General features: G+C 36.6%; 1 protein-coding gene across 2 annotated transcripts; it reads right to left on the bottom strand.

Annotated features, from left to right (window-relative positions):
* Window positions 1-8,848: 8,848 nt before the first annotated feature.
* znf740b (zinc finger protein 740b) lies at window positions 8,849-20,462 on the bottom strand. Of its 2 annotated transcripts, XM_051662779.1 has the most exons (7): window positions 20,322-20,450; window positions 19,034-19,182; window positions 16,735-16,926; window positions 13,882-14,016; window positions 13,638-13,767; window positions 13,218-13,336; window positions 8,849-11,000 (listed from the first exon to the last, which is right to left on the bottom strand). In XM_051662779.1, exons 2-7 carry the CDS (start codon window positions 19,076-19,078, stop codon window positions 10,830-10,832), a joined length of 792 nt encoding a protein of 263 aa, XP_051518739.1. In that variant the 5' UTR covers window positions 19,079-19,182; window positions 20,322-20,450; the 3' UTR covers window positions 8,849-10,829. The 2 variants fall into 2 exon arrangements, with proteins under 2 accessions (XP_051518739.1, XP_051518740.1); XM_051662780.1 differs by lacking the exon at window positions 19,034-19,182 and having other exon boundaries at window positions 20,322-20,462.
* Window positions 20,463-21,686: the final 1,224 nt, after the last annotated feature.

Here is a 21,686-nt window from a genome sequence, read left to right as displayed (position 1 = left end):
TATTGCTATGCAATTCCTGTGTTCTGGGTGTTTTTAGGCATGTTGCTATGCAGTTGCTAGGGTGCTCTGGGTGGTTACTACGGTATTGCTATGCTGTTTTTTTAGCACATTGTTAGGCAGTTGCTAGGGTGTTCTGGGTGGTTACCAGGGTATTGCTATGTAGTTTTTTAGCATGTTGCTATGCAGTTGCTAGGGTTTTCTGTGTGGTTACCAAGGTATTGATGTGCAGTTTTGTAGCACATTGCTATGCAGTTGCTAGGGTATTGCTGTGTAGTTCCTGTTTAATGTGTGTTTTTTAGCATGTTGCTGTGCAGTTGCTAGGGTGTTCTGGGTTGTTACTAGGGTATTACTATGCAATTCCTGTGTTCTGGGTGTTTTTTAGCATGTTGCTATGCAGTTGCTAGGGTGTTCTGGGTGGTTATCAGTGTATTGCTCTGCAGATTTTTTTAGCACATTACTATGCAGTTGCTAGGGTATTGCTATGTAGTACCTGTGTTCTGTGTTTTTTTTTTGTTTTTTTTAGCATTTTGCTATGCAGTTGCTAGGGTGTTCTGAGTTGTTACTAGGGTATTGCTATGCAATTTCTGTGTTCTGGGTGTTTTTTAGCATGTTGCTATGCAGTTGCTAGGGTGTTCTGTGTTGTTACTAGGGTATTGCTATGCAGTTCCTGTGTTCTGGGTGTTTTTAGGCATGTTGCTATGCAGTTGCTAGGGTGCTCTGGGTGGTTACTATGGTATTGCTATGCTGTTTTTTAGCACATTGTTAGGCAGTTGCTAGGGTGTTCTGGGTGGTTACCAGGGTATTGCTATGTAGTTTTTTTAGCACATTGCTATGCAGTTGCTAAGGTGTTCTGGATGGTTTCTAGGGTGCTGTAGGTGGTTGTCTACTGGCCCAAGTCAAAAGAGCCCACCCAACTCTCTATGATATTCTGGTCCCTAGATACTGTTGTCTCCTTTAATTTAGTTTTTTTCAGAGCAATCTTTAATTATTTAGCTCATTCGACATACTTTCCGTATATATTCGAACCAGTATTAATTCCTGCCTTACTAATGCCTTTTCTTGTACTCCAGGTTTAACTATCTTATAATTCCATCTAATAGTGTTGCATAAAGTATATTTCTTCTGATAAAATTGTTAAAACCCATGAGAAAGGATCGGGTGACAGTTCCATAAGATAAATGGCAGCATGCAATTAGTTCACTGTCACATAAATCTTTACTCTATCTCTTTATCTGTGTGTGCGTCAATGTGTGTGTATTTGTGTGAGGGTGTGTATGTGTAAGTGTGTCACTGTATACTCTCGTCCTCGCGTGGCCTAATGATCTTTTAGCCTGAGAACCCATATTCCTTTGAAACATGAGAACATATAGAGGTATCCTTGAAAATTTCCCTGAAATGATCAAAATCAGGTCTCCAGTGTTATCTCGCGCATTTATTTCCCTGTATAACTTTATTCCTTACAGATATTCACTAAATCTTGTGTCCGTATGACTGTAAGGTTTTGGTCTTAAGACATCATAAGAATGTCTACTCGTATCAAAAACTGTTTTTAACCATAGTTCTCTCTTGCTGCCCCGAGATAAGTGAGGTTGTATATGACTCATATCTCTTCAAAGCACTTTAAACTGTCTCATATAAATCAATGTATCATAAAACTGATCAATAGCAGCGGACTGCCAAAGTCACTTTGGCCTACTGTCTATCTGTTCGCTCATCTCCCTAAACGCTTTCACAACCAATGATTTGGAGATCAGTGTCGGCACGCATGAACCCCCGTAACAGCCGTGACCTGTGAAAATTTCTAAGGGTAAATAGCAAGGCCGGTGCCGTCTGTCAAAAGCTCAAGGATTCTTTAGACGTACACCTCCAGCTCACCTCTTACTTCACCTTTCCTATTCAGGTGGAAAATTGCAGTGGGACGGCATGAAGGTGCGCAAAGGCCTTCTCATCGTAACACGTAATTGTATAACATCCAAAGAGACGCATTATGGGTTTTTATCATGCGTGCCAGCATGCGAGTCACTGCATGTACTCGCATATCTCTCTGCTGGAGGCATATTGCATACTTGCACTCTCTGCTATGTTGCTCTCGGAAAATAACAGGACTCATAAATGTCTCAGTGGTAGAAACAATGACACAAACTGTTTATGGAAGGTCAGGGAGGTGTAAATGTTCAAACCTTTATTAGTTTAATCATTTTTTGGGTCTTATGCAAAAACAGTGACTCGATAAACAAATCATATCTGGGACCTGACATCACACCCATGCAAAATTAAAATGATAATCAACAGCCAGTAAAGGTTTAATATTGTATAAACCACATGAAAATGGCTGGATTTTTCAGTTCTGAGCTTATATGACAAGTTTTTTATTTAGTATTGAAGTAAAATTGTAATAAACCCCAATAAAGATAATGGCTCTGTGCCAAAATTTAGTGAGCTGCCTTGCTGTATACTGCCCACTGCCTACTGCCTTCTAGGCAGCATCCTAACCGAGATGGAACCTCATAAATGACTGATTTGGAACAATCTACACAGGCAGCTAATCTGCTCTACTCTAGTCTGCCACACAAATACTTTGATTACAGTTGATTCTGATCTATTTTTGACATTAGTTTGTTGCTGAATTAACGGAGCAATGCTCTACTGAGCATAAAAATAATTGCCACACACAAACAAATGGGTAAAATAATTTTATTGATACTTTCAATATTATAATATATTTTATACACTCAGTGAGTGTCTATCTCCTGCAAAAGACCACATTAGACACAACAATAAGTTAAAGATTTCCCAGTAAGCATTACTTTATGTAGGGAAAATTAGCCCTCCAAGATATATTATAATCTGAGAGGCCAGTTACTTTTTACAAAAAAATATAGCAGCGTCAGTGGTAGCCTTATGGTTAAGGATCTTGGCTAGTGACACAAAGATCACAGAAACACTTACGTGCTGTAAATAATACAGCTAATAACACTCAAGCTGGATGTCTGTGCAGTTGTGTCCACATTTAAGTTGCCTTTCACGTAACCCTCATTGAGGCCCCTGGAATGTTCCTGTGACCTAAACTACATCATCTATGGCCCCTTTACAAGAGGTCTTGACTCAAAAAGGGCCACCATTTAAGAATCACTGAGTCTCTAGTAGGAGTGAGGCCATGGGCTTCTCTAGTGAGGTCTGAAGCAGTGATGTGGGTCACAAAAAGCCACAGATTGATGGGGTGGCATGGGGCCACTGTATGTTAATGTATCTGTTGAGGCGAAATGTGCCTCTGTCTGAGAGTGATTTTAACGCTCTCGGAAGGATGCCGAGGCATTCGTCCTGTCATCAGGAATGTAGATGAGTCTTGAGCGAGATAAATCTTGACAATGAGGTGCTGGTCAACTGAGCCCGTCCCGCCACTTTGGGTTTCCCTTGTAAAACAGAGTTTAAGGGTTCAACAATGGAATCTTCACACAAAACAATAGGGGAAAATGAACATTAATGCAGTTTTGTGGTAATTGCATTTTTTTTTTCACAATAATGAAAGAAAAATGTGCATTGTGGTAGTTTAAGGACTCGAGGAGTAGTGTTAAAATATTGTTGAAATAAGAAGTTTCCCATTATGTTCACAATAAATATGAATATGAATGAAAGTTTAACAAAAGGTGGATTATGTGTTTCGTAATTAGTCATATTGCAAAATGTATTATTTATTTACTGCAATAAAAAGAACAGCAGTTGAGCAGTTCATTGCAATATACCATGTATCAAACTACAATTAATTGTGTACCATGAAACATACATTTTGGATATACCTACTTATTCTTTTTATTACTATTTTCCATGTTTTAGAATAATAGTAAATTCATCAAAACTTTAATATAACAGAAATATAAATATGGGAATTATATAGTGACCAAACTTGTTGACTGTGTTTCCTTCACTATCCAATCCAACTCATGCATTAAAATAAATAAATGACTTTTAGTTTTGTAAATAAATTCACATATAGGCTAACTATAAAAGTAATATTTAAAAAACTAATTTTAAACATTTAATGAGAAGCTTTTAGATAAAAAGGTTCACACGCTCCAGTGTGTCCAAACCATTGACTGATTGAATACGTTTTGCTGCAAATTTTATGTAACCTGGTTATCACCACAAAACTAATTTAGGGCTAAAATCTTGACCCTCATGGCTGCTTTAATTAACTAAAACTGGGTTAATCTAATGTTAATCCTGGTATTAATAAAGCAGCCAGCAAAGGAAATCCTTTAACTGCATGATTTCTTTTCCTTAATTAAACCCAATAAAAGTCAAAGAGTAAAATGTGGGTGTCATTTATCATTTCTCAACTTCCTATTTGCACTGTGTGAGGCCCTTAAGAGTGCTTATAGAAAACTAATTGTGCAGCTGCACATAAAAGTGTTTTCATTTTCAAAAGAATATACATGAACCGTATTCACAAATAAGTAGGTCAAAGAATGTATTTTTAATTCCCTGGCGTGCCACCAGCAGTTGGTGACAGTGATTCTTTATTGAGAGCACACGGCAAAAAGAATAACAATGAGCTAGTTAATTAATCTTCATCACCGCTTTGGAGAGTGATATTCTGTTCTGATTCAGTTGTTTTGTATGCGTATGTTGTTTAAAAATGATTAAAAGATTATATTAAAGCATGTAATATATATAAATGTTACATAAAAATCACACAAAATCACAAACGTTCAATCAGCACAGTTTTATATGCTCTCCAACAGATTCTTTTAATTCTATAGTAATTACCTGTCACATGTCCTGTGTGCTCTCTCATGGAGGAGTATGATTGCTTGAGTGACCCAGTTTAACTTTAACTCAAGAACTAGAGCGTCGATTGAGGTCCAAAACAAAGTTTGGCTATATAAAGTAGTTTGGTTAAATACAAGTAAAGCTCAATTGACAACATTTGTGGCAAAATGTTGATTACCACAAAAATTTATTTAGAATCAGGGTTCCAGTGAGGCACTTACAATGGAAGTGAATGGGGGCCATTCGTTAACGTTAAAATACTCACTGTTTCAAAAGTATAACCACAAGACATAAACAGAATGTGTGTTAACATGATTTTAGTGGGATAAATTTGCTTATTAACCTTTTCTGTGTAAAGTTATGTCCAATTTTACAACCTTGTTGCCATGACGACGTAAGGTTGGTGACAAATTACTAGGAGTTCATACCCTTATAACAGTTGTCCGCTGCAAAAACGACAATTTAAACAAATTTACAGCTCAAATAACACACGAGTTTAAGAAGAAAAATTTAGGTTAAGTGCTTTTATAAAATTATAAGCTTCAGATTTTCCTTTAAACCCTCCAAAAATTGGCCCCATTCACTTCCATTGTAAGTGCCTCACTGTAACCTCGATTTTTGCTTTTTCTTTTTTAAAGAAAAGGAGGGACAAGTCAAAATTGTATTTTTTGGTAAACAACTAGAATATTGAACCTAGAATATTCCTTGAGGAATATACTATTGACAACATGTAAAACAGGGCTGGATTGGCAATCTGGCATACTGGGCATTTTCCCAGTGGGCCGACGCACTTTGTGGCCGATCAGGGGCGGACTGGCCATCGGGAGAACCGGGTGGGCCGAAACGGGCCGAATGGGCCGCGATAAGCTGAAATGAGCCGCCGCGCCCACTCCCACACCCCCACCACTCAACAACTTTTGGGCCAGTTTCTATGTAAAATCCCGGGCACATTTCTTGTCCCAGTCCACCCCTGGTGTAAGATCATGTAAATGCCTTAAGTAGTGTTCCTTTATCAGGTTTAATGTAGGTCATAAACGGTTTAAGCAAAAACCAATTGCAGATCTTCGCCCATTATTTCGATTTTGTTCTGCATGTAAACAACTTTACTGACGTTCTTACTGACTTATCCAATGTGTGCAAATAAATGCTGGTTTGTTACGTTGGCGGGTTTTTAAGAAAGATGATTTTTAATAGTTATTAATAGTTTTAATAGTTATTACTTTAATAGCATATTACTGTGTATGCAAATACGCTCTGTAAAATAACAGAAGGTTACTGAGTATTGCCAGAGTATTCATTTTGGTCTGTTACTAATTAGTCATTTACCTGATATTTTTCCTCCAAAGATTACAGTTGTCACCCTGGAGCTAACTGAAGTATTTTGATAGTTCATGGATGACCCTTTGCAGGGATAGAACCCACAACCTTCTTATTAGCTCATATTTTTAACCACTAGGTTACACAGACTTTAATATTACATTTCCGTCATTTTGGGGCCATGGTTTTAATTTGTGGCCCATGTATGCAGCTGTGTCTTGGGAGAATGAAATTTTAATGAAGATGGCTACCTCGCTGACGGGCACCGCACACCTCTGACTGGCTAAATATCACCTCTAATTAACACGTAAAGGTACGCTGTCAAGAGAATGACAGATGGTTGCGGTAATGCTAGAGAGGTTTGATTAATCTATGAATTAAACATTAAATAATGCTGTACATTCAGATCGATGTGAGAGGAGCCCTACATCAAGGGTTTGAGGGAGGGTTGGATGTGAATAATGCCAGCTGGATTTTAATAATACGACTATAGATTTTGAAATTGCAGCACTAGTACGCAATTAGCCTATAGGGCCTACGTATAAAGTAAATTTTAGTTTTGAAAGAAATTCAAATGTAGTCAATTGGTATTTGTTTACAAATCTAATTTCTAGCATTTAAGCTTACGCCTTTAGATCAAAACGTTTTTAAAATCATGACAAACATAAATTTAGTCAAGTTTGTCCAAACTTTTGATAGGTAGGCGACACGAGATGGTTGTTATGATGACATGCATGATCTTACAATCGATTATGCTTAGAAAGAAGACAATGTGTAAGGTCATTTAAACACCTTAAACAGTTTTACTTTATGGGGGGTATGGTCATAAAGTTTTTAAGAAAAAAACGAATGACACCGGTAGATTTTTAACCATTAACCCGATTTAGCCCGCTTAACGAATGTGTGCGAGTGTTGTGTGCATGACTGTTTACGTTTTAACTTAAAAAGAAGAGAATAAGAACATGAGCACTTGACCATACACTCAAAATAATAATAATAATAATAAATAAAATTAAATCTTGACTAGTGCTTTTCTAATGCATTTGAAACTTTGTAATGCAGCACTTTCGTGTTACTGTCTCCTTAAGATCAATCACATACTGTATGTTGTAAAATATAATTAGTTGACCTTACTTATATTTTTTAAGGCAATCGGTTTGCATGCTTTTTCTAAGTAAACATTTATTTGGTTCAAAGAAAGTGAACTTAATTATTTGAATGCAATCTAGTTACAAGTAAACTTAACACATCTGTTTCACATTAAAGTATCGTTGCACTAATTTGATTATTTAATTTCAGTTATAGCAAGTCTTATACGGTATAAGGGAAATTATGACTGGACTAGGTTACTCATATGTCATTTTGGATTCTCTTCAGTACTTCTTAGTGCACATAAATCTGCACTTATGTAAAGTACAGTTGAGTAGAGAAGAATGACTTACATTTAACAGGTGATTAAGGAGTTTACCAGAGGTAACACTAATCACCCTAATTTACTCAAGCATAAGGGCTTATGGTATCCCACACAGATGCAATTTTGTAGGCTACTTGATAATTTTGAGTTAGTAGTACTCGAAGCCAAAGTTTAAAGAATGTATATTTCTGAGTTATGATTCCAAAATGTGACATTTCAAGTACTGTTTAATTAGGACCACTTTTTTAGGATTGTTTTTGTTTTCTTTTTTTTCTCCATGACAACTTTAGGGTTTAGAGGGTAACGGTAACTTAATTAAAACTAGTAAGAATAGTAAAAAATAAAGCTTGTCAACTTTTTTTTTTTATTTGAGATAACTATTAGTATGTACAGTTTGAATAAATGTAAAATGTAAATGTAGAGTAACCCAATGATTTCAAATTTATCAGAGTTTTTGAATAAACTGATTTTTGGTATCATCAGCATGTTAGTGTGCATGCAAACGCACATCGTATGAGTCATGCATTTTATTATTGTGCCATGGCCATCTAGGAATCTCTTCTTGTCCTCCTTTGATTTAAGAGAGAGTGTGTTAAGTGCTCTCAGCCAATGGGCGTTGTAAATCAGGATCAGCAGTCAGACTAGAATGGAGAGGGCTATGGCCTCTATGAAGCAACAGAAAGCCAGACTCTTTGTCTTACTCTGTCTCTGTCGACTGCAATGGTGATTGAGCTACCCTGCGTGTTTCATGTGTATAGAAAATACCAGTTTATAAGATCTCATCAGCTGTAATCCCTCTTTTCCAATAGAAATCATGCCATTTCCCTGCAATATCTCTATACTAGCTAAAGTAAATGGTGATATAAAGTGGCTACTATTGCAGGTTACGACTATGCATAGCCTAATATAAATTAATATTGAAACAATCAGTGTCTGCAGTCAACAAACGCTTGTAAATTAATCACACTGACTAAAATAGTCCCCAATGTAGTAACATTGTAATAAACACTGTAGTAATGCCTACATGCCAAAGAATAGAGCGCCCTCTACTGGATCACATCTAAACAGTGTTGCTAATGCCATGCTCTACCTACTGAACCACAGGAAATCAAAAATAGCTGGACACATTTTTTGTACTAGTTAAATAAATAAATAGCTTGAGTGGAGAGAAACAGAAGCCATTCCTCTTTTTTTTTTTTAGAAAACAAAATTTATTGTCAATTTGAGGTCCTAGGCCTTCACTCACTACACAGTGCGTAACAGGATAACAAACTTTAGTTGTAGTTTGCATTTTAGAATGGTTAAAAAAAATAAAGAAAAATGAATTGAAATGTTTTCTTAAAAAAAAAAAAAAAAAAAAAAAGCGTTTTCATTCTTTTAAACAGTCACAATACAAGAACCTTAGACAGTTCGTTTGTCAAAGGAACATCATGCAAATAAACGTACGTGTAAAAAATAATACAATGAAACTGCTACATTACACAGAGGCAGCAGTCTAGTCCTACTAAGTTTTTAATTAAATTATTTAAAATGCTGAAAAAAATATATTAACTCAAGCTCAGCAGTGGAAAACTGGGCAAGATGTCTGTGTTCAAGGGCTGAGGTTGGCGCAATACGAAACATAAGATTTTCATGAAAACTAGTGGTCTCTCTACGAACTATACAACCTATTAAAATGTTTCCGATGCTATTCTTGGCTCAGCTCAATCAATCCAGTGACTTTAGAAGAGAAACAGCGATGCTAAAGACTTGTCACATGAGTCACATTATACTGTAAAAATTGTCATTCTCTAATACCCGATAATAGTCAGTGTTTGTATTAACCGAAAAGCCAACTTAAAAAGTTTGACACCATAATGTATTACAAAAAACTATCTTGTGGATAATGAATATATGATGGAGTTATGATGTTCTAGATGTTTCTGCTTAAACCGTAAAGTTATCACAGTATTTAATGGGAATATACTCTTAAAAGGAATATTCCGTGTTTAATACAAGTTAAGCTCAATCGACAGAATTTATGGCATAATATGGATTAACACAAAAAATAATTTTGACTTGCCCCTCCTTTTCTTTAAAAAAGCAAAAATCGAGGATTCAGTGAGGCACTTACAATGGAAGTGAATGGGGGCCAATCCGTAAACGTTTAAATACTCACTACTTCAAAAGTATAGCCACAAGATGTTAACAATCTGTGTGTTAACATGATTTTATACTAACCTTTTCAGTGTAAAGTTATATCAATATTACAACTTTGTTGCCATGATGACGTAATGTCAACAAACCCTAAAACGACTAAAAATTACGATTTAATGTGTGCTTTTAGAAAATTATAAGCTTAAAATTTCTGCCTTTAAACCCTCCAAAATTAGCCCCATTCACTTCCATTGTAAGTGCCTCAAAGTAACTTCGATTTTTGCTTTTTTTAAAAGTAGGCATTAGTCTAAATACATTTTTGTGGTAATCAACATAATGCCACAAATGCTGTCGACTGATCTTAATTGTATTGAACCCAGAATATTCCCTTAAAATAACAGATAATGATTAATTGATGTGCAAACTGAGAAAACATCCAATCAGAATGTGTCTACTGTCTCTATAGCCTCTTTCACAAATACTGGTAAATTTTGCCCTTGCAATTTCCCTTAGTGAGAAGTTGTACCATTAGTACCTATAAATGTCCATTTTGATGGTATGTGTGAACAACACATTTGGTACATTTACCAGTAAAGGCAACCCAATGATTTTCCTGTAATTTACCTGGTTGCATGTGTGAAAGGGGCTTATGTCTAACTGCTTAGAATGAAAAGGCCACATGCGACAACATTAAAGGGACAGTTCACACAAAAAAGAAAGTTCTGAAACATGCTGTGTAACATCTACCTTGTTTCACGGATGAAAAACATTCATATGGGTTTGGAACACAGTAAATTATGACAGAATTTAAATTTTTGTGTGACCTATCCCTTTTATTCATATTAGTAACATTGCAAACAATCTTGCTATGCATGTACCCCAAACTACACCCTCCACGAGAGCTAAAAAGGACAAAAATTCTCTATTTAATAACCAGTTATTGCCTGGACTGAATGAATAACTAACTAATCTGATGACAGTACCGTCTACGATTATTAGGTATACAAAATACTATTTCCCAGAGTCAAACCAATATAAAAGATTCAACTGTTAGTGAGCTGGATGTGTCACTTTAAACAGTTTACAGGCTCAGACTCGTGTCATTTCTGCTACAGTGCTGGACTGTATGTTGGCTGCAGAGAGTCCATTGGGTTTGCTGGGGAGAGGTTTGTATGAGCAGACAGAATGGCCATCACACTGCCAGCCTGCTGTTGTTTGTCTGCAGTGGGCTCCAGGATGCAGTGTGCTGGGAGGGTTCCTGAGAATACGTCCGTCCCTCACAGCATGGCTGGTTCTCCTCTTTAGGGATGCCCACAGCACACAAACGCCGATGTCGTAGTAACCGGTCAGTTCTGGAAAAGTTCTGTGCGAGAAAAGGGGTTCAAAATTAGTACGAATCATTTTTGCACCGTTTTGAAATTTGATTCATTTTAATGGATCAGTTAGTTCAGGAGTGTCACATAAATCAACTGATCCACTGATTTATTTGAGCCATAATTTAAAAGGGTCAGCATTCGACAGTGTTCATTTTGTCAATTTGATTATTTTGTTATAATGTCCATTTTGCTCTTAAATTAAAGCAAATTGATAATACCAATTTCGATACCACAAACAAAATACTACAGAGCCCCTTAGAGGATAGGGCGGGAATTGTTTTCCTATAATAGTTTTGCGTGGCCTTGCAATAGGTTTTGCGTTCCCTTGCAATAAATTTACCATGGTTTTACTACAGTAACCATATTTTGACCATGATATTCGCAGTGAAACCATAGTGATAATACAGGAAAATTAAAAGTATGGTCATAAAAATCATAATTTTGTATTTATATGGTTTTACTATACAAGTACTTTACCATAGTTCAACTGGTTTTACTATAGTAATATTGTAGACTGTATTAACCATAGTTTATGGCAGAAAGTATGGTTTTAATACAGTATACTGTATCCATATAGTAACCATGGTTTTACTATAGATTAACCATGGTTAATCTTGTGGTAATTATGGTTTCACTACAAATACAATGGTTAAAATATGGTTACTGTAGTGATATTATAAAACTTATTGCGAGGGAACACAAACTATTGCGAGGGAACACAAACTATTGCGAGGGAACGCAAAACATATTGCGAGGGAAAACAAACTATTGCGAGGGAACGCAAACTATTGCAAGGGAACGCAGAACTTATTGCGAGGGAAAACAAACTATTGCGAGGGAACGCAAACTATTGCAAGGGAACGCAGAACTTATTGCGAGGGAAAACAAACTATTGCAAGGGAACGCAAACTATTGCAAGGGAACGCAGAACTTATTGCGAGGGAAAACAAACTATTGCGAGGGATAGCAAAACTTATTGCGAGGGAAAACAAACTATTGCGAGGGAACACAAACTATTGCAAGGGAACGCAGAACTTATTGCGAGGGAACTCAAACTATTGCAAGGGAACGCAGAACTTATTGCGAGGGAAAACAAACTATTGCGAGGGAACGCAAAACTTATTGCGAGGGAAAACAAACTATTGCAAGGGAACGCAGAACTTATTGCGAGGGAACGCAGAACTTATTGCGAGGGAAAACAAACTATTGCGAGGGATAGCAAAACTTATTGCGAGGGAAAACAAACTATTGCGAGGGAACACAAACTATTGCAAGGGAACGCAGAACTTATTGCGAGGGAAAACAAACTATTGCGAGGGAACGCAAAACTTATTGCGAGGGAAAACAAACTATTGCAAGGGAACGCAGAACTTATTGCGAGGGAAAACAAACTATTGCGAGGGAACGCAAAACTTATTGCAAGGGAACGCAGAACTTATTGCGAGGGAAAACAAACTATTGCGAGGGAACGCAAAACTTATTGCGAGGGAACGCAAAACTTATTGCAAGGGAACGCAGAACTTATTGTGAGGGAAAACAAACTATTGCGAGGGAACACAAACTATTGCAAGGGAACGCAGAACTTATTGCGAGGGAACTCAAACTATTGCAAGGGAACGCAGAACTTATTGCAAGGGTACGCAGAACTTATTGCGAGGGAAAACAAACTATTGCGAGGGAACGCAAAACTTATTGCAAGGGTACGCAGAACTTATTGCGAGGGAAAACAAACTATTGCAAGGGAACGCAAAACTTATTGCGAGGGAAAACAAACTATTGCGAGGGAACGCAAAACTTATTGCAAGGGAAAACAAACTATTGCGAGGGAACGCAAAATGTATTGCAAGGGAACGCAAAACGTATTGCAAGGTTTCCGTTCACTTTAGACATAACTGACTGTGTTTACATTAACACCTCTCCAAGAAGGGCATTTTCACAGAATTTGCATTACCGTGACTCCGCTAGCATAGAGTAAAAGATCAATCTTATGATTTTAAGAATCAATATTGGGATCGCACAGAAACAAAGATCTCGCTTACAAATCATTAAAAAGAACTCTCTTAAAGAGAAACAGCACTTTCTTGTGATGCAGACATCAATAACAAGCATAATATCTTAAAAACAAATATGCTTCAAGATGACCAGAATAATATGGATATTTATTTTAATGTTCATCCATTGTCTGTCACTGTTTCACATCTCACCTGTTGGCAGCGGTCACACTGATAAGGCTTCTCGCCGCTGTGAACGCGCTTGTGTCTCTCCAAGTGATAGCGCTGAATAAACCTCATGTCACACATATCACACCCAAATGGCTTCTCCCCTAAACACAGACACACACTTATTAACACTTATTTACCTACATCTCTCTTTGTATTTACACTATCAGTCAAAGGTTTGGAAATATGTAGTGCCCAAAAATGTTTTAGCTGTAAAATTTTAGTTTTGTAAATTTGTATTTGTCTACAAAACTAATTTTAAGCATTTTATCATAAGGCTTTAGAAAAATATATTTTTAAGATCATTACAAAAAAATAAACTAAATAAAATGTGTCCAAACTTTTGACTGGTAGAGTATGTCTGTAAGTAAAGGAGATTTGATGGCTGAAATGTTCATGGTGTACCCGTATGGGTGAGAATATGCCGTTTTAGATGGTAACTACTGCGGAACGCACTGTAGCAGTGCTCACAGATAAAGTTCTTCTGCACTTGAGAGCCGAGTGAGTTATCGTCATTAACTTCAGGAATTTCTACCTATACATACACAGGAGAATAGACATTCAGTGAGGGTATCAATATGAAAGGCAATACTAAATGTCATAAACAGGCACACTCGAAGGGTAATACGCAGACAGACTGAATGCTTGCCTGGGGTTTTTCTCTCATTTTGGTGGGAAGTCCAGACTTCCTGTTCTTTTTCTTTGGCTGGGTGTTCTGGCTGGATTGCATGTCTTTTTCATCCAAGAGCCGGGCTGAGTGAAACTCTCCGTCCTTGCGGATGAGCTGTTGAAAAAACAGAGAATATAGGTCACAAGGTTGAATGCTTATCATTTTATGAAATATGAAGGGGGCAAAGCAGAGTGCAATGATCAAATTTCGTGCCCTTCGGTTCAGACCAGTGCATCATTTCAGAGGTACTACTTACAAAAAACATCCAACCTCAAGGCTTTAAATGAATGTTTCATTCAAGTTGTACCATGGAAAATGATTTTGATTTGTCCCTCAGTTTATAAAAACAAACAAAAAACATGTTTACAGTAATGCACTGACGACACAAGACACCTGAATAAATGTTAAAATACACACTGTTTCAAAAGTACAAACACAATATATAAACTTTATACATGTTAACATGAGACCAGTGTGATAAAATCACTAATTAAACTCATATGTGCAAAGTGACATCCAATGTTTCAACTCCTGTCATGACAATGTAAAGACTGTGAACCCGGTATATTTCTGCAAAAATTTGCAAAGTACTGTGTACACACATTAATTACGTCGGTATCTAGAAGTTCATCCACCTAGAACAGCAGTTCCACCACTAAAAGGTAGGGATGCACCGATCCGATACCTGGATCGGTATCGGCTCCGATACGGACATTTTTAAACGGATCGGGTATCGGTCCGACGAGCCCGATCCAAATCCGATACTGTGTGTTAGTCATGTTCGTTACTGTCAAGCTCAAAAAATGACATAAAAGAACCATTAAAACACAATTAAAGTAGTTCATATGACTCGTGCAATATTTTATTCAAAGCCACTTGAAGACGTGCAATAGCTCTGTGAATCACAAAAGGCTGTGTTTAATAAGTAAATATATAAAATGCACGCGCATCTCCAGTGCATTATTGAATGGCGCTGCTCTGTTGACACACACCCGCGGCTATTTTTAGCCTTCATGCGGGGCGCAACATTTGAGCGCTACTCACGAACAACATCTCAGATGTAGATGCTCAATAGCTCGTTTCACTTATAATATGCATTTAGAACGGCACTGGAGGTGCTTTTTTACCAGAATTTGAATAAGAAGCGAATTAAACTACTGTGAACTTGCCTACAAACAGACACATACAGGACTTCCTGGAGAGTTCAGAATGTCAAAATAAAAGCGTGAGGGTTTAAAAGTTAAAGGGTCATGGAGAGACTCACGGAGGCAGAGATATGAACTCAGTAGCAGGGTTTATTAAACAGATGATTGAAATAGTGATGTAAACATTGTGAGTAAATCCAGTTGAGCAGAGTGGCAAACAGCAGGTGAGTAATATCCAGACAGGGTATAGACACGATGAACAGATAACTCACTACAGTCTTGTGATGCTTGCAGGCAATAATGAAGACATAGGTATGTTTGACATAGTAGACAGGTGTGGAGTCTCAGAGATACTATCGATGAGAACAGACAAAGAGTGTGTGTGGAAGCGGGGTATATAGGCAGTCCTTGATTAGCCACTAATGATATGCAGGTGCATGTAATCAGAACTCAGGGGAGAGTGAGCGCTGTGACAGCAGTGAGGAAGAAAGAGAGAGAGAGAGAGACTGGTGGATCCATGACAAAAGGTGCACGATTGAGATATATTACTATTATAATATATTATTATTATTATCATTTGTTTACAAATTATAATAATATTTAAGTTGAATGGGTTCCAAAAAATAACTTTGTGAATGAAAAGTGGACTGATGTTTTACAACTAAATTGAACAAAAAAGAGGTCTGAATCCTTTAAAGTCCAGATACAAGTTGAAAAAAAACTGCACAAAAACAATTGCACAAAAATAAAGGCTTCTTTTCTACTGATGACTTATACTGGAATTACTGTTAATTTTGCTGCTACATATCCAGTATACTAGTTAACAATAACGTTTTTCTTAATACGCGATACGTTTATATTGAAATAATGTGTAGTTAGAGGTTTGTGTTTCTTTACATATTAAAGAGTACTCCCAGTTAGTTCCACGCAATAATGTAAAGACATTCTAAACTGATTATGCAAAAAAACAACACTGGTATCGGATCGGGATCGGCCGATACTGAGATTTCCGATATCGGATCGGAAGAGAAAAAGTGGTATCGGTGCATCCCTACTAAAAGGATGATTTAGACAACTTTACAGCTCAAATGACACAGAAGAATTAATACAAGCAGAATACCTTGCCACTAGACTTCCATTGTATATGCTTTACCAACCCGATCTCACGAAATGTCGTACATAATTTACGAGGTGGCTATTTCGTGTGATGTCGTACGATTTTGTTTGCATAAACTCGTACGATTTCATCACGTGCAAATTTCCGGATGTTTAATGTGGAAGTAAGCACGAGTTTCGTGCATGAGGCGTTAAGTTTGCCCTTATCCAAACCCCTTATCTAAACTTAACCGATCAGTAGAGTGTGTAAACATGATAGGAAGCTGTTGTGTGTAACAGAAGCAAGTAATTGTCGCGTATTATGTGGAAACGATGTCCAGCGACATCATTGGCTGTAGTGAAAGTTGTGGGAATTAAAACGAGTGCAGTCGCACGATATCATACGAATTAGCCAAATTTAGAAAAGTCGTAAGAATCCTGATGATTTACTGTGCTTTACTGTCTATACAATTTTAGCCTGTTTTAAAAAATGTAATCTAAAACATTGATTTAAATGATATACCACAGTGACATTTTAAAACATTATGATTAAGTAATCTGTAATGATTAAAAAATTATTATGTCCTCTTACCAGTGGTGGGCAGCTGACTCCTGAGGGTAGCACCATGTGGCCATGCTGGCTATGGGTCTCCTGATTGTGGTTGTGATTGTTTTCTCTCTGTCCCTGGCCCAGATAAGAGCCCATCTTCTTATAATTGGGCATCGAGCCGGCCTGCATGAGTGCCATGCTGGACAGCACCGCTTCACAACCCAGCAACCCAGCCTGTGTACATAAGCACAACAACTTAATCTGAGACGATTTCGAAATTTGACTTGAAATGTGGATCAAGTGGGACCCAAATTAAGTAAACCAAATTTTTTCAGTTTGCAACTCCAAAGTCATATTGGGTGTAGGGGTGGGCGATATTAGCAAACATTTATTTCGCAATATTCTTGACATTTTTTGGTTGATAACAATATACCACAATATATACACATTTATATGAAAAAGTGATTCAAAATGGCAGATAAAAATAATATAAAGATTTTAATGTGGCATTTTGGGTAACCACGATAGAAACGACACTTGAAAATGTCTACAAGTTGACACATTTCTACTGGGACATCAACTTAACCGGTATATCGCCCAACCCTAATTGGGAGAATCTTATGAAACTTGTCAAGAACATGTCTGGGTCATATTTGTTACAAAAAAGACTTTTTTTTGCAGGAGGACCTTAAAGATTTTCGCATTACTGTAATAATTACTGTTGTAATTTTGTACTGTAATTTCAAATAATATATTCAAATGTAATGTTTTTCATTAAAATCACCATGGGCTCTATTTTCCTAAGCAAAGCACAACGTTACGCGCTATGACCATGCGCAACATCTTATCCAATTTTTATGAGAGCGCCAATTCTAAGCTCAATTTTCTTGCAAGCGCAAGTGGCCGTGGGTGGGAGTGTTTGAGCTATCTGTGGGTGTATGCGCTCAAACTGTGGGTGTATTGTACGTTAATGAAGTGGCGCAAAATGCAATTTGCCATTTTTCTTGAGAGAAAGGTCATTACGCTAAGATGTTTCAATACCACGTCTGTTTTCAGCGCAAAGTCTTAACTCAGTTCCTGCATTTGGAGATTTCACCAGCAGGTGGTACTAAAGTTCATGTCCAAACTCTGTAGAAGAACTCAGTGGAAGAAGTTGGAGTAAAATGTTAAGGATTTGATATTTATTGATCATATTTTTATTTCGCTTGAAGTGTAATTTGAATTTAGAAATATTTTTGGTTTCATTTGTTCATGTTTTAATAAATGAATTTTTCAAGATCAAAATCGACCGATAGAAGTGCGTGCAAATAAAATCACTGTTAATACTGGCCATGTAAGTAGATGAAAATTGTTAATAATACTTACATTCTCAATAATTTAACAGATTGTACAAATCCTGACGTGAGACACATTATCCATGCGCAGAAAAGGAGAGTGTCACTGTCATAGAAATGTGCCTGACATTCAACAAGGATGCAGTTAATGCACAAAAGAACGTAAGTCCATATTTCTATTCTTCTGATTCATTGCATACAGTCAATTTACACTACCAACTTCTTATGAATGTGCTGTCTTTGTTTATATCGCTGGTGCTTGACAGGGAATGGAGTATCGCAGATGGTGACGGAGAAGAATCTCAGAAATAGATGGCACTTAACCCAGCCCATTAGTGCTTTGAGCACGCAATTTTGGCAAACGCATTTGCGCCTAGGCTTAGTGCATGCTTACACGAAAATACCAAAACTTCATGGCCATGCCCAATGACTTATGATATAGCGCTCTTTAATAGGGCCCATTATATTAAAGGCAGTACAACAAATACTATTATGCTGTATAAATATGTTATAAATTAATCATTCACATTACAGTAATGAAAATGGGATTTCCCATCACTTGCATGATGGTTGTGGGTATAGTTGTGAATGATGTCACAATGATCAAGAAAACACTGTCACAACGCAAAAATCCCAATGGGCCTAAAATTAGGCATTATTTTATTTGAATAATACAAATTGCTTGTTATGTTCCTTATTTGTTAGTCACTTTGGTTGAAACAAATGCGTCTGCTAAATGACTAAATGCAAATGTAAATTTTCGTATTTCTTTTGATTTTGCGTGAAATATGATGGACATGTTCTTGACATTATTTGTGAAATTCAAACTTTTACTGTAAATAATCTGTGTAGGTTCTGTGATCACAGAGAAAAAGTTAGCTTGCGTAACTGATTTAGAATTAAAGCACAGAACAGCCAGTTGAAGCAAAATAAATGAAAATGACAGCCTTTTTGACAGGCAACAACTAATGTGAACAAATGCAGATGAAGGGGGGAAAAACACTGACCCATTTCATGTGATCTCGCACTGAGCTGTTGGAAAGGTGTGACATCGCAGTGGTGAGAGTATGTGTGTGTATGTTGGGGGATAGACCTTCGCTCTGGGCAGGGAGAATATTTAAAGACCACACAAGCCCCGATCATCAGGGGCCCAAGCCTAGAAACAAAAGGGGGGATTTAAAGCCAGGGTAATATCCACCTCTGTCTATGATGTTGCCACATATCCAGCCCACCAATAACATAAGTTGTCAACCGAGGACAAATCCCAGATTTTATTCGCTAGAATCAGACATTTTCCATGTATTTTTGCCAAGCCTCTGTTTGTGTAGGCTTATAGGACTGTGTTTTTAAGGCACAGAGTTTGGTTTCGGTAATTGGTTTGTCACATTTCCAGGCGTCAAGAATCCCTAAATGACATCTGGAAACAAAGCAGTTCAAAACTGAAACTGAATTAAATGGATTCTCATTGGTTCTGTCAAACTGGAATGGTAGGAATACATCAGAGAGTTTATGCCCTGTTGATTTTGGATCATGTCAGTCGGGATCTGGGATTCACTAGAATGAAAAAGCAGATTTATTTGAAGCACCCTCTTTGCTTCCAGCACAATTATATTCCTTCTTCAACACAATTATAAATCATGGAAAACACGAAGGCACGGTTTCAATGAAAGAAATGAGGTGCATATGTATATGTATAAAGTAGTTGTACTATGCAAAATGAACAAATTATGATTGGAATAACCAACAGACATAAAGATTAGTGTGAGTGAGTGAAGGAATATTATATATATATTGTATGATGTGAAGGATTTGGCAACCAACAGGGTCTTCTTGCAGGTTAAATTCATTACAAGAGATAAAACATAAGATTGCATCAGTATGATCACATGGCAAACACAATGCAATCTAAAGAAAGTCAAGCCAAAGAAAGTTAATACACGTAATTACAACTAATCGAGTCTGTAATTACAGGCAATAAAATAAAAGTTGCCTTGCAGCTTGTGCTGACTATAAACCACAATATATGCATGCATATAAAGGCAAATATTAAAAGCAAGAAAGTGCATTAGTTCAGATCTGTAAAAGCATTCTTCTTCTATCTAATCTGTAAACACATTGTTGATGTACACATATCCATTCACATCCATTCATCCCCTTCACAGCACAACAGCGCGCGAGTTCACGGTCTATTTAAGTTAACTTTATCTTGAAATGCTTTTTGAACAGTGAGTCGTCTCTTAGTTACTGTTATATGTGCAATACAAATAGTATTGCATTCTGCATGTATTTGTTTACCTTACTCTTCCTCCCGTACAGTAGATCAATATTATCTTATCGGACTTGCAATTTTTCAGTTTACAAACACAGGAACCGTTACCGGAAGTGCTCTCTGGGGAGAGCGTCTGTCACGTGACCAACAGGATGGCAACACAGGCCACTTCCGGTGTAAATAAATCCCACGTTAGGCAAATTAAGGAATTATTTTATTAGTGTGCAAAACGCTGAACAGTACAGAAGCTGCTTGTTTGCGTCTTACAAATTTCTGCAGTCTTTGACTTTTATTATGCATTTGGAAAAAGTGCAAATATAAAGTATGGTGACTGGTGTTTTAATTTACAACTGTAAAAACAAAGTGAAATAACGAAGTCAGGGTCGGGAGGGTTACTTTTAAAATGTACCCCACTACAGATTACACAATACATGCTGAAAAATGTAATTTATAACGTATTCCTTTACATTGCTCAAGGTCAGTAATGTAATCTAAATACTTTGGATTACTTCTTCAGCACTGGCAGATTTGTTTGACTTGTTTTGACTATAAATAAGTTAATAACAAGTAAAAACAAATCTGCCAGTACAGTAAGACAGCTATTAAAAATACATTCTAAGAAAAAAGCTTAAAAATCGTATTCTAAAACAAGATAAAGCACGTTTATCTTGTTTTATGGATTAAAAAAAACAAGAAACTATACAATTGTCATCAAGAATAATATTTTTGAAGTACATCATTGCCCTAATATCAACTGTCTTACTGGAGAAAAAATCTATATGATCTATTGTGGATTTTCTTGATAGAAATATATATATAATCGTGCCTGGTAACAGGTGCATGTAAAAGGGCTAGAAATAGCATTTTAGTTTAGCATAAAGCTAAATGTTCACATAACAGTTTACACAAGTTAACTATTTCTGCTGCTCCAAACTTGCAATCTCCAAAGAGTGTACACAACAACATCTTCTGATTTTTCATTTATATGTATAAATGTTTTCCAGCTGAATAAACTAAATACTGCATGACTCAAATGACAATAAAATGCAAAGTAATCTCTTCAGTAATCAAAATACTTTTGGAATGTAACTGTATTCTAATTATCAATTATTTAAATTGTAACTGTAGTGGAATACAGTTACTTATATTTTGTATTTTAAATACGTAATCCCGTTACATGTATTCCGTTACTCCCCAACCCTGAATACAATAAAGCTGTAAGCTTGAGAATATAATTAATTGACCTACAGTCTAGGCAAAACTCAATCTGCAAAGAAGAAAAAATAAGCAAAAGGAAAATAGCATTGTGTGTTTAACACACAAATTCCAAGTTATTAAATCAACAAATATTTTATAAAAATTGTGAGCAAAAAATTAAAAAGACAGAATAT

The sequence above is a fragment of the Myxocyprinus asiaticus genome, chromosome 29, assembly GCF_019703515.2.
Source record: "Myxocyprinus asiaticus isolate MX2 ecotype Aquarium Trade chromosome 29, UBuf_Myxa_2, whole genome shotgun sequence".
Taxonomy (NCBI): Eukaryota; Metazoa; Chordata; class Actinopteri; order Cypriniformes; family Catostomidae; genus Myxocyprinus; species Myxocyprinus asiaticus.
The sequence above is the reverse complement of the archived record's forward strand: the minus strand, read 5'-3'. Positions and strand labels throughout refer to the sequence as shown.